Source organism: Chamaea fasciata, unplaced genomic scaffold (genome assembly GCF_029207755.1).
Source record: "Chamaea fasciata isolate MVZ Bird 193981 ecotype frontalis unplaced genomic scaffold, bChaFas1.0.hap1 SCAF_10, whole genome shotgun sequence".
NCBI classification, from domain to species: Eukaryota; Metazoa; Chordata; class Aves; order Passeriformes; family Sylviidae; genus Chamaea; species Chamaea fasciata.
Window position 1 is genome coordinate 15,858,344 of NW_027094095.1, and position 12,058 is coordinate 15,870,401.

At 41.5% G+C, this 12,058-nt stretch overlaps 1 protein-coding gene across 3 annotated transcripts in view; it reads right to left on the bottom strand.

Annotated features, from left to right (window-relative positions):
• The window catches only part of FNBP1L (formin binding protein 1 like), a 57,324-nt gene extending 54,722 nt beyond the window's left edge, over nucleotides 1-2,602 (bottom strand). Inside the window, exon 1 of one of the 3 annotated variants that reach the window (XM_066192445.1) lies at nucleotides 2,408-2,599. In XM_066192445.1, the coding sequence (XP_066048542.1) occupies nucleotides 2,408-2,431 (24 nt within the window). In that variant the 5' untranslated portion in view covers nucleotides 2,432-2,599. Of the gene's footprint in view, nucleotides 1-2,407 lie in introns of all 3 variants that reach the window. The other 2 variants (XM_066192447.1, XM_066192444.1) reach the window with 2 other exon arrangements.
• Nucleotides 2,603-12,058: the final 9,456 nt, after the last annotated feature.

The following is a 12,058-nucleotide window of genomic DNA, read 5'->3' on the forward strand; positions in this document are numbered from 1 at the left end:
CTTCTCGAATGCCAACAACAGCGAATGATGGAGGAATTGCTACACCAGAACACAAACATGTCTTAAGAGTTTATTTTTATCTCGTTCAGAGCCCTGACTTTGAAGACCCACACTACTTTTTCCTTGTGTCTTTAACCTAGATTTAAGATAATTCTTTATGAATTTGATTTTTGCGCCGGATCTTCAAAAAGTATTCTTTACTTGCCCAGCACAAGTTGTTAAAACAAAGTTTAATACTTTTGACAGTAGTAAAGCACTGAATATTCTTCCAACCAAGAAAGCAGTTTGATTTATAAACACAGTAGATTTTTTTAAAATATGATTAGATTCAATTAAAAAAAAATTAAAAGGTACCCTGTAATGTAAAAATTTCCACCGTCAAAGTCTAGATATACAGTTACAAACAGACCATTTGATGCATGAAGTTACCTCAGTGCAGGCCATCTCCAGATATCAAGGAAAAAATACATTAAAATTTGCTAAAATAAAAGTATTGCAGTAAAGATTTTAGCTTAAAATTCTGGCATTATTTCTTCCAGCTAATGCATTAGAATTTGTGACTTATGAGAAAAAAAATATAGTAGGTCAAAATAAATTTCAGCTAGTTTCACAATACCACGAGTTAAATGCCTATCATTAAAAGGAAGTCTGAGGTCAAAATCCATCTTTTTGAAGATGTTTCTAAAGTACACAACAAAGACAAGGACTTTCATACAAAACTGAACTCAATATAGAACCTTCAACTGTCATTTACAAGCTGAACAAAAATTATACAATTAAGAGGCTACAAAACTGAGCAGATAGAAGTTAAAACTCTGTTTTCTACAGCAATACATATTTGAGTGCTTACAGTCAGTGCTCACCCAAACGCCAACCCCCACTCTCCTCAAGTGACACGCACGTCTCACCTGGAGTACATACAGGCATGAGCTACGCACACACTCCGGCCCGGCCAATAGAAATCGCAGCTTTAACTTACTCCTTACTGCCAGTGTTACAACAGTTTTAGACTTCAAGCCTACTACAGCAGTGCCATCAGTACTTTAAAAGCGTATTTTGCCTGAATTCTCATCATGCCTACAAATCCGAGTAAAGTAAGAAGTACTATGCAAAACACTAAAGCAGCCCCTAAATCCCTTTAAATCAGGCTTCTCCACGTAGCACACGTGATGCTGTTACACCTTCATTTTGCATAATCAGACACAACTTAACCCAGGTGGCTTCGGGAGCTGGCCGGCACTCCCAGCCCCCGCCCCGCCCAGCCCGCCGCGCCGCGGCTGCCCCGGCTCCTCGGGCAGCCACTTGTCTCGGCGTGGAGCAGATCTTTGCTCCTCTAGAGGCAAATACCCCCGCGCTTCAAAAGACTGATTAAACAACATATAATGCTAGGTCCAGATTAAGAGTTCCTGGACCAGACTTCAAGTTGCAACGTTTAGCTTTCTGTATTTTTCTTTCTTAGCATAAAAGTCTCTGTTTCACAGTCTTTATAAGCAGATTTATGGAGGGCAGGCGGCATTTAAAGCGGGGACGTTAAACCCTCCTTGGTACTACTTTTTTGTACCTAAGCCTTCCCACGATCAGTGCTAGCTCCAGCAGGAGCGGCAACAGCAGGAAGCCTGAGAGAGGAGACACAACACCCCAGCACCGCGAGCAGACATCGCTGTGCTCCGCTCCGGCGCTCCCCCGGGAGAAGCCCCTTCTCTGCCGTCCTCGGCACTGCCAGAAAGAGCCTTCGGAGGGAAGAGGGCAGCTTTAAGAAAAGACCTAACGCGAGACAGACACTGCCTGTCTCGTAGCTGCCAATTCTTCGCATTTAAAACAAATACAATGCAGTGTTAGCCAACGTTCTGCGGTACTTTTACAGACAAAGCTATATAGTAGCTGCTTCTAATTAGAGCCGGCAGCTGAAAACGCTTCGCTCGTCGGAGCAGCCCGGCGGTTTTCGGGGGAGCAGCAGCTCTGCCGCCGCCCCGAGGCTGCCCGGTGCGGAGCGCTGCCCGAGCCGCGCCGGGACCCCGCCCCGGGCCGTGCCGGGAGCACGGCGAGGGCCCCGCCGCCGGGCCCCGCGCGGGGCGCTCCCGCGGCCGCACACAAAGCGCCCGTCCCGCCGTGACCGCGCCGGGCGGGCGGAGGGCGAGGGGCCGCCCCGGGGAGCGCCACGGCCGCGCAGGCGGCGCGCGCGCACCGCACCCCGGACGCGGCGCTCCCGCCCCGCCGCGGCCCCCGGCCCGGCGCCGCCGCCCTCCGCCGGACCCCCGCCCCGCCCGGGGCCCTGCCCGCCGCCCCTGCGCCGAACAAAGCGCGGCGCCTCGGCTCCGGCCGCTCCGCGCCTCCCCGGGGCAGCCGCCCGAGCAGACAAGGGAAGGCGGCGAATCTCAGACACAATGAGAGGCGAGCCGGGACTCACCCACAGCTCCGTGCCCCAGCTCATGGCTGCTCCGCGGGCTGTTGCCGGCTCCGGTCGAGGCGGGGATGAGGCGTCGGGCGGCGGCCGGAGAACGGGGGCCCCCCCGGGCAGCGCCGGTGCCCTCGGTCACTGGGGAGAGGCGGCGGCGGCGGCGAGGAACGACGTCGCTGCCAGCCCCAGCTCCGCCTGGCTCGGGAGGGGGAGCCGCGGAGGAGACTGGGAGAGGGGCGGGTCCGGCTGGAGCGGCGGGGCCGGGACGGGAGCGGCCGGCGCTGCCCCGGAGCCCCGGGCGGCCGCGGGGCGAAGGTGTCGCGCCCGGGGCGGCCCCGCGGCCGCCGCCTTGTTACTCATTAACCAGGCGCCGGCGAGGCCCCGGGGCTCCGGTCCGGGCCGCTGCGAGGCCTCCCCAGCGCGCTGAGTCACGGCCGGAGCCGCGGAGCCCCGGCTCGCCCCCTCCTCACCGGGCACCGCGCCGACACAGAGACGTAAACAACCATCTCAGTATTGTTTACAACACAGCTCTACATGTAAATCGCAAACTGAGATGTTAGGAAAGGTGAGGTAGGCAGCTGAGGGAAAAAAGCCCCTTTTTGATGGAGTACTTGGATGAACCGTATCATTGACTGTAACAGGGAGTTTCCTCAGCAACTAGAAAAGGACAGGTGTTAAATCCTTGTGAGATTTTTTCACCAAAGTGTTACAAAGCTATTAAGAGAAAGCAAATGTTTTGAAAGCCACCTGAAATAAATTCCCCTCTGACGGCATGATTTTTTAAAAATTTTCCTCTCATTTTTTGCTTAGAAAAAATTTTTATAAGGTAGGATAAAAACTCAATATAATAATAAAATAATAAAGACTGCTAAGTCTCTATATCATGAAACAAAAAATACTGAAATCCAATCATTTTTTGATTCCCAAATCACCTTTCAGGCAATGTTCCTTTGCATCACAATTTAGGTTTAGTTCTATTTTCCATATGAAGGGAACATGCAGTTTTTTTCAGATTGATATTAAATGATTGTACTACAATATTATTAACATCAGAATATCAAAAAAGCAGTGGAGCTCACAGGTGAATGTAACTTTGGGAGCAAAATGTTAAAGGTACTTGCATTACACCAGAAATACATTTGGGTCCATGGGGATCCACAAAATGAGTAAATGTGCTACACGCTTTGGTGACCTTTGTGTGTGATTTTAGCAAGGTAATGGTCATGAACCCTCCACATTTTAGATTCTGAAGATGAAATTCCACAGGTGGGCACAGTTCAGTTACAGTGTGGCACATTAACTCAGTTGGTAGATTGTATTAATTACTGAAAATATTCAGCAAGCAGAACACATATTGAGGATTCAGGTAATGAAACTGAAATATTTACTAAAAATTGTCATAGTTCACTTAATATGTTTGAATTCACTCACCTTACATGGTTTTCACGATTGGGAGAAAACAATGTCCATGAAATGCTGGAAAGATCAGCCTTTTGCTTAGCTACCAGCTTGTCACATATATTTATACAATTCTTTAAAATATATAATCAGATGATATAATGAAATAACATGTTCAAAACACAAGTAAAAATTAAATTTGTTCATTTTATATGGTTTCAATGTATCTCTTGTAAATTAATACCTATAACTTGCTGCACAAGTAATAATTTCAGAGAGAGGCATTTTGACACTTTTTAATCACACAGTAATCCATGCTGCAGTGTGTCCCAACCGCGGTTTATAAATGCATGACACAATTTGGGCAACTTTGGTCTTAGATGCCTGGTATGGGACTTTATTTTTTTTAAAAAAGGGTCACTTTGAGAAACAAATTTACACTGAACCTTTAATAGACACTAGAGGCAAGAGTCCTGACGTGAATTTGAAATTTGTTGCCAGGATTTTTCACGTCCTGATTATTTCAGGAAAATTCAGATTTGCAATTGTTTCAGTTGACATCTGAAAATGAACCCTAGAAAAACAACTTTAGAGCTAAAATTTTCAACTTCAGGAACCCCAATAAAGTATTGAAAATTAATCTACTGGAAAATTGATCCTAAGTTTTAAATCTCTGGGGTGAGAAGCTTTGGCAGTCAGGCTCTTAATTGGCACTCAAATACTGGCCTTTCATTAAATAAATATATATATTTATTTGTATTTCTATTCGTGGTTGGTTGATTGATACATGAACCTTCGTTTACTTAACTCTAATTTAAGAATTAACCAATTACTCCTATTTCTGCAAAATGTGCAATGCCAACATTCTCAACACATCAGAAGTCGTCTTCTATTTAGAGCAACGTAACAAAAGCAAATGTTTTTTGATGATTCGCAGACATTTTAGGAGAAGGAAACTGCAGCCTGTATCATGGGTACATTAACACAATATTTAGCTACTCAGTAATGCTTAAAAAGCCTAATTCTAGCAATGAGAGGTTTTCCCAGGACAAACAGGATTCCTTCTTTCCAGGCAACTGTCCCAAAAAACACCTTTACAAACCCCAAGGTAAAGCAGGCATCAGGGGCTGGAGGATGTTCCAGAGATTCTGAGCAACTTCACAACCTCCAGAAGTGTATGAGAGGCTGCTCCGAAATACTGTGTAAAATAGGACAGGTGTTAGCACAGCAGCTCTGGGCTCTACCTGCCTTGTAAGAGCACATGTACACGATCAGGAGGAGCAATCAAAAGATATTAATGAGCAGCTCTGATCAAGCCAGGCCAGAGTAACAGAATAGGACACTATCATTGCACCAGAGCACTGCTGCAGTCTGGCTAATTATTCATCTTTGGAAGTTAACAGACTCGGGAAGTCAGACTGATTAGAAATGGTACACAGTAACATACTGTTTCTGGGACCCAACCTAGTGTTTCTGCAGGCATTGTGATTCTCATTTTGTAGAGAATTAGCACAAAATCTGCCTGAAAGGATGAAGAAGATTCCAAAAAGTCAAGTGCAAAGCCTATTTCTTCCAACATATTTCAGTAGTTTTATTAGTGTTTGAATTTAAATATGGGCACAACTATTTTCAAGATTGCTTTCTGATTTTTAGTTTGCTTTTAACCCATAGTTCTTCCACAAACAGAAGCAAATATATGTATCAGGTCCACACATAGAGATGTGCATTTCCCCTTTACTTAACTAAAAGCCAAGCAGTAAAGGTCATAGGTCACAATAAGCTACACAGGTAATTGATTCGAAGTCAAGAGACAAAAACATTTAGACAAATTATTGCAAAATTTAGAATTCATGCACTGTATATTAAGACCATGTGACTGAAACAAATTTTAATTCATTAAAAATAAAGCAGAAGTCTTAGCAGCATAATACTTACCACTTCAGCTTAGTGAGAAAAATGGCATCTGTCACTGTCACCCCCTTTTCCTGCTTAAGCACACTCTTCCTTTAGGAGACTCCCATATAAATCCTGAGCCATGCTCTCCTCCAGTTTAGCAGTTGAGGATGTGAAATGACCAAGCTGTAAGACAAGGGGAAGAGTCTACCACATCTCTGCTGGATATTGCCAGATATGTTAAAATTAATCACTTAGAATTTTGACATTGTTTCCATTATCAGGGAATGCAACTGGCCCTAAGCCTAGAAATAATTTAAAAAATATCACCCTAAAGACTTTTATTCTTCTAGTCACATCCTTGAAATCATCAGCTGGAGGAGGGAATGCAAATAAAGGGACTCAAGAACATATTAAAGACATATTCAAGTAATTTTACATGCAGCAAATGCTTCATGATAGATTGCATTGTTCTAGTATCCTTGTAAACCACAAGCTTCTTCTGGCAGATGATGACAACTTATTTTTAGCATAGAAAATTTACTTTTAGATTCAGATGTTTCCCCCATCATTGACTCATTAACGCAGACTTTAAAAGAAAACTGCCCCATTCTGCTTTTGGACTGAATCCACACAATTCTAATTATTACAGTAGTTGTGTATTTTGTTAATTCTGTTCACTTTTCAACAGAAACTACTTGAGTTTCCAAGTGTACCTAAGGATATTATCTTGGCAGAAAAACAATCTGAATCATTAATTTGGAGTGGCAGAAAAGCTGTCTGGCACTCCCTGTGGGCACACTTTCTGTAGACAGAAGCAGCTTAGCTTTCCACTGCCACAAAACTCAGCAAGACCAAACAAATTACTTCCAAATATCTCTGTCTCAGTGTGAGATGCCATTAATCCTTTTCTCTGCTAGCCAGCAGTCTCTTTGTCATATTAATATTGGATTTTTATTCCACAAAAAAAAAAAAATTAAAAAAGGGTTGCAAAAACCCTATTATTTCTTTCAGCTTCAAAACCAGAAGAATTTAGCTTTCTCCTTCCTTTACACATGTATTTCCCCCATCAGCAGCACTCTAAGTGCTCTAATTTAAAAAAATATTGATGTTCATGACACTTCCATGTGGTGAGTGGGTAATCATTACTTCACAGCTCAGGAAATACTTAGAGACAAAAGAAGAGGTGTCCTGACACTTCAGCTTGTGCCAAGCTGCCCACAGCCTTCCTGTGTCTCCCCGAGGCTGGTTAACCATAACCAGCAGTGTGCAAAGCCTTGGGAGCTCTGCATCTGCCCAGAGACTTAATTCCACTCGGTTCCTATTTCAACTATTATGCAAAACAAACTTACAGTTTTACTCTGAGTACTGATTCATTTTTGATTTAAAGCAGAAAATTACCAGGAAACTATATTAGTCCACTCCTGCTCCAAGACAGAAGGAAAACTTCATTTATTAGTGCAAACTCAGCCACTGCTTGGAATGACCTAATTCTAATTTTTCTCCTATCTCTGATTTTTTGTGGGAAGAACTGTACTTTTACTATCTTTTCCAGTCCAGTTCCTGTACTGAAATGAATTTTACATAGCAAAAGAAAGGCTTGTTTCTTTTTTTGCCCCTTCTCATCTCAGCAAACAGAAATACATCAACAGTGATTGGATAACAGAACTGAAAGGACACTTCAAACACCAGCTATAAATAGGAGGAAAATGAGAACTTCCATCTGCTTTGACCAAATATCCTGTGCTCACTTTTTTTTGCCTGCACTATACCCAAGAGCACATCTTCCATGCCATATGTAGCAGAGAAAATGTGTTGTCAATCAGCATCAACTAGCAATATTATAAGTTATTGTTATTGTTATTATTATTATTAACAGCCTTATTTCACAGGAATTTACTTTTTTTCCCAGTGAAACAAGACTATCACACGATAATTCAACATTTCCTTTTGATAATATAAACTGTATCCCAACCCGGAGGCTGGACAATTACAAAATGTCAGGGAACACCCAAAAAGTGTTACTTTAAAATATGATTTTCAATTCTCTAATGCTTGCATTGCCTGATAAATCCATTTGCTTGCACTGTACATCCCTTCAGAATTATATCAAAACATAACCATAAATGGCTTTGCTACCTTAATTTCTGTTACCTCCAGTTCACCTCCATTCTCCCATCAACCCCTTCCATGCATGTTACTTCAAATTAAAAGAACATCAAGCAGTATCTAATGTGCAGAGTCAAGTATGGCCATGGTGAATTCTGATATTCCATTTTTTTTTTGTTGTTACCTATTATCTATAGGCATAAAGATTATTAGCTTTTAGACAATAACCAAAAACTTGAACAGTCACTGCTCTCGGCATCAATGGCATCTTTGGCACATACAAGCAGAGCGTATGGATTGACATATGTATCAGTAATGAAAGATGGAGACTCTGGCATGGTACTAATTCAAGCTGTAGAAAAATGAATAGTGAATGAATGTGTAGCAAAGGATCAGCAGCACCCATTTTAGGACTTGCTAAGCGATATTTTACTATCATCTGACTTTGAATTACAATCAGAAACAAATGTATGTGCAGTTGTGCAAAATCTGCCTCAACATTTGAACACGCCCGGTATCCAAGGTTACTGTTTAATCTCCCTGGCGAGTTTAATGTAGAACTGGTTCACACATTAGCAGCACAGAGCGGCTCAGGTCAGCCTTAGTTTGGACACACGCAGCCCAAAGCCATTTCCTGGGCTCGACGGCCGCCTGCCGGCAGGGCCAGCCCCGGCAGCGGCACCGACACGGCACCGCCTGCTGCTGCTGCTGCTGCTGCTCTGCTGCTGCTCTGCTGCTGCTGCTGCACCAGCCGGTCTCACTGAACGCCGCGCGAGTTACATTAACGGGAAACAGAGAAGGCCAACGACGCCTTGATTGTCCTACCTTCCGTGCAACTGCAGGTCGTCGCTTCTCTCCCTTAAAGGATTTCATTTCAGTGGCCAGGGGTTTAATTTCACGTGTCCTCCCCTTATTTTACATCTGGGGTGGTTCTTCCTTCTTTCATGAGAAAGATGATGTCCATTGCATAATACCACATTTAATTGATGCATGGAAAAAATTCCAAAGGATCACAATCTGTAGGGAAACTCAAAAGTTATTCACATGTCAAAGAAAATTCTTTCCTTCCCACTATTAATCATATTAAAAGAATAGGAATCAGGAAATAAATCAACAATGGGAATGAGAACAGCGTGCTGTGCATAGAATAGATATCCCGCTAGGCAAACCATTTACCTTTCTATGTGTCCATCTCACATTCATAAAGACAGCTGCAACTCAGTTTATCATTTTTATTTCTTCCAAGTGAGATTCTGATCAGAGACTAACTGCAGAAATTTTCAAATAATCCAAGAGGAACAAAACCAAAAATAAAGAAATCACTTAATTATGAAAGAATTTTGGTTTTGTGACATTACACTTTTGAAGTTCTATTTAACTAAATTTGAAGTGCAATGCTTGCTCTTTGGATTTCAAAGGCAGATCAAAATCAACAGGTAACCAATTGCATCCTAGTAAGAGATTTTGCCTCCACATCCCTTTGTCTTTGTACATTTTCCCCTTTGAGACGAGGTTACATGCAACGGGAAGAATATACACAACTTAGTAAGACTGTTCTTTTCCCTCCCTAACACGCTCATCTTCTAGTAGCCAAGGTTTTTCCCTTTGGATTTACCACTATCTTGAGAACTCTCCTTAGGTTCAGATCTCATCAGCTGATAAATTTCCAAAAATTAAATACACAGAACCTAAGAGTTGAGTTGCGTTGCTACTTTGTGTCCTGAATACCTGACCCACAAAAAGAAATTATCATGTCGCTATTTCCTATGTCCGTTTTTCACATTAAAAAATGCACTATTTTCAGCACCAAATAAAAAATTTTACTCAGTTTGAGGAATGAATTGCCCCTCTGGCTTGGAATGCAGAGACCACTGAGGCTGGTTACAAAAATACATCCCAAGAGAGATATGTTTGAAAACTCGCAGCATTCAGAAGCTTTATCCTGGGTCCATACAGGAGAAACTTTTAATTATGTTATTGTAACAGTCAATACTAGAGATTTCATTTTAGGGAAACAGGCAATTCTCAATCCCTTTTGCACATGAGTAAATCAAAACCACAGTTCAAGCAATCAGTGAAATGTCCTCCCTCCAGGCTTGCCTGCTCCTATAGCTCTTCCCACAACACTGTGTGATCCATGCCCCAGATCCTTCATCTTTGGAAGGGACGCCTGCCAGCCCATGGTCTTCCTGAGAGCAAAGTCTGAAGGGTGATTTTTACCTCAGAACATCCACAAGCGCTTTTACAAAAAGGTAAAATAATACTTAATTTTTTTTACACATTTTGGAAAAGATAAGTCGCTAACAGAAGTGACGCTGAGTTTAGACCCATTTTCACATCCTGCAGACAGGATAAATACCTTTTCCTATTCACTAAAAAACTGTCCTTTCATTTTAATGATATAATGTATCAAGATGAAATAATTTTTGTCCATAACATTTTATTTTGTTTACATTTTTAGAACTATATATTTTTTAAACAAAGGCATCTTAAAAACTGTATATTTTTTCTAGAAATGAAAATATGATTTTTCCAACATTAGAACATATTGAAAACAGAAACAAGTTATTAATGATTTAAAGGTATTGAATAGAATAGCTAATTTATCAGATAATATGAAAGATATATATAAGTATATACTTAAGAAGCAACTGTATTTCAAATATTATTTTTACCTGCTTGAATATTAATTATCTGTGGGTGAAAATGGCACCAGTTAGGTGTTTACATTACAGTAGAATAAAAAAAAAAAATACTGGCCAGAATACTCCATACATATTTTCTAACCTTTTTTCAGAGTGATGTCTCCTTTATTGCAGGCTGGGATGGTGAAGACTGTCAGATTTTTCTTCACTAACACTGCCACTGCCCTGACAAATTTACTTCTCTTCCATGGGTTACACTGCTGCCTGAGAAAACAAACTACCTGAAACTCAAACAACACTGAATTTGATTTCTAATTCAGCTGTGGATTTTCACTCTGAGCTGACAGAATGACACTTGAACACATTAATGAAACCAAGTCCTGGTCCATAACCAACAATCCCAAGCACTATGCTATTACAAATAAATGCTTTCATCTCCGACAATGACTTTTACAAGTCTGTTTCCCCAATTATTTGCTCTCTAGATGATTCACCCTACCGTGAAGATAACATCTTTAACTATGCAGATAACATCTGCATAGTGCACCACCTTTTAGTTCTGAAGCATATGAAAGTGTTAACTTCAAAGCACAGTGTAACTTTGCACACACCTAATTAATACTTGTATCATGCTTTGAAGACGTAAAAGTTTACGATTACTGAATAGTAAGTTTTGAACTAATACCAAAACTGGATTAATACTACTGAAATGAGTGTGGAAATCAAAGTTACACCATGCAAGATTACTACTCCAATGTTAGTCACCCTGGGTGGGGGCTGAGAGAGAAATCAATTATTTCCTCTGAAACAAGACAATAACAATCTCTGAAGTGTTACAAAAATGAACTACATGAACATTCAGCCTTAAAATTAAGTGCAATCTTTACATAGTTTAAAATGCCTCTTATAAATCTTCACCCCAGGTATGTAAAGCACAGTAGCTATTCCCATTTAAAATGCAGGAAAAAAACCCTAACTGGTTGTAACAAGTATGGTCCATCCTTACCTGAACTTTTGGTTCAAGCTGCGAGATAGAAGTCTTCACATATTCCTGCAGCTGATGCAACAACAAATCATGGCCATGAAGAATTCAAATCAAACGTCTCTTTCCCCAACATATGCAGGAGCGTCATCTATTACAGATTTCCAGATTACTGAAATTTCTGCTAGGCTCGTCCACACAGCAAAACCTATGTTCATTGGATTTATCCATGACTGATGTATGGGATTAGGTGTATCTAATTGGATTCACCGTCTGATTATTTCGTTGCAAAACCTTCACTCCCCAGGTGTTGGCTTCAGTTGCATTACAGCACGGTACCACAGAACAGAACATTTTCACTCAATCTGTTTCTTTCCAGAAATGCACAGTTCTAGCAGATTTGTTGCCCCACATACCCAAGAACTGGAGTAAGTACTTACAAAGCTGTTATTGAATTCTCAGAGTTACTGATTTCTGTAGCAATGGTGGCATGGAATCAAAACAAAAAACACTCATTTAAATCAGAAAAAAAAAAATTCAAACTAAGCACAAACTTATTTTGAAAAGGAACCCACCCATTGGTCCTGACTGCCAGCAAACCTTAATGGGTTGACAGCAAGGCTCACAGACACT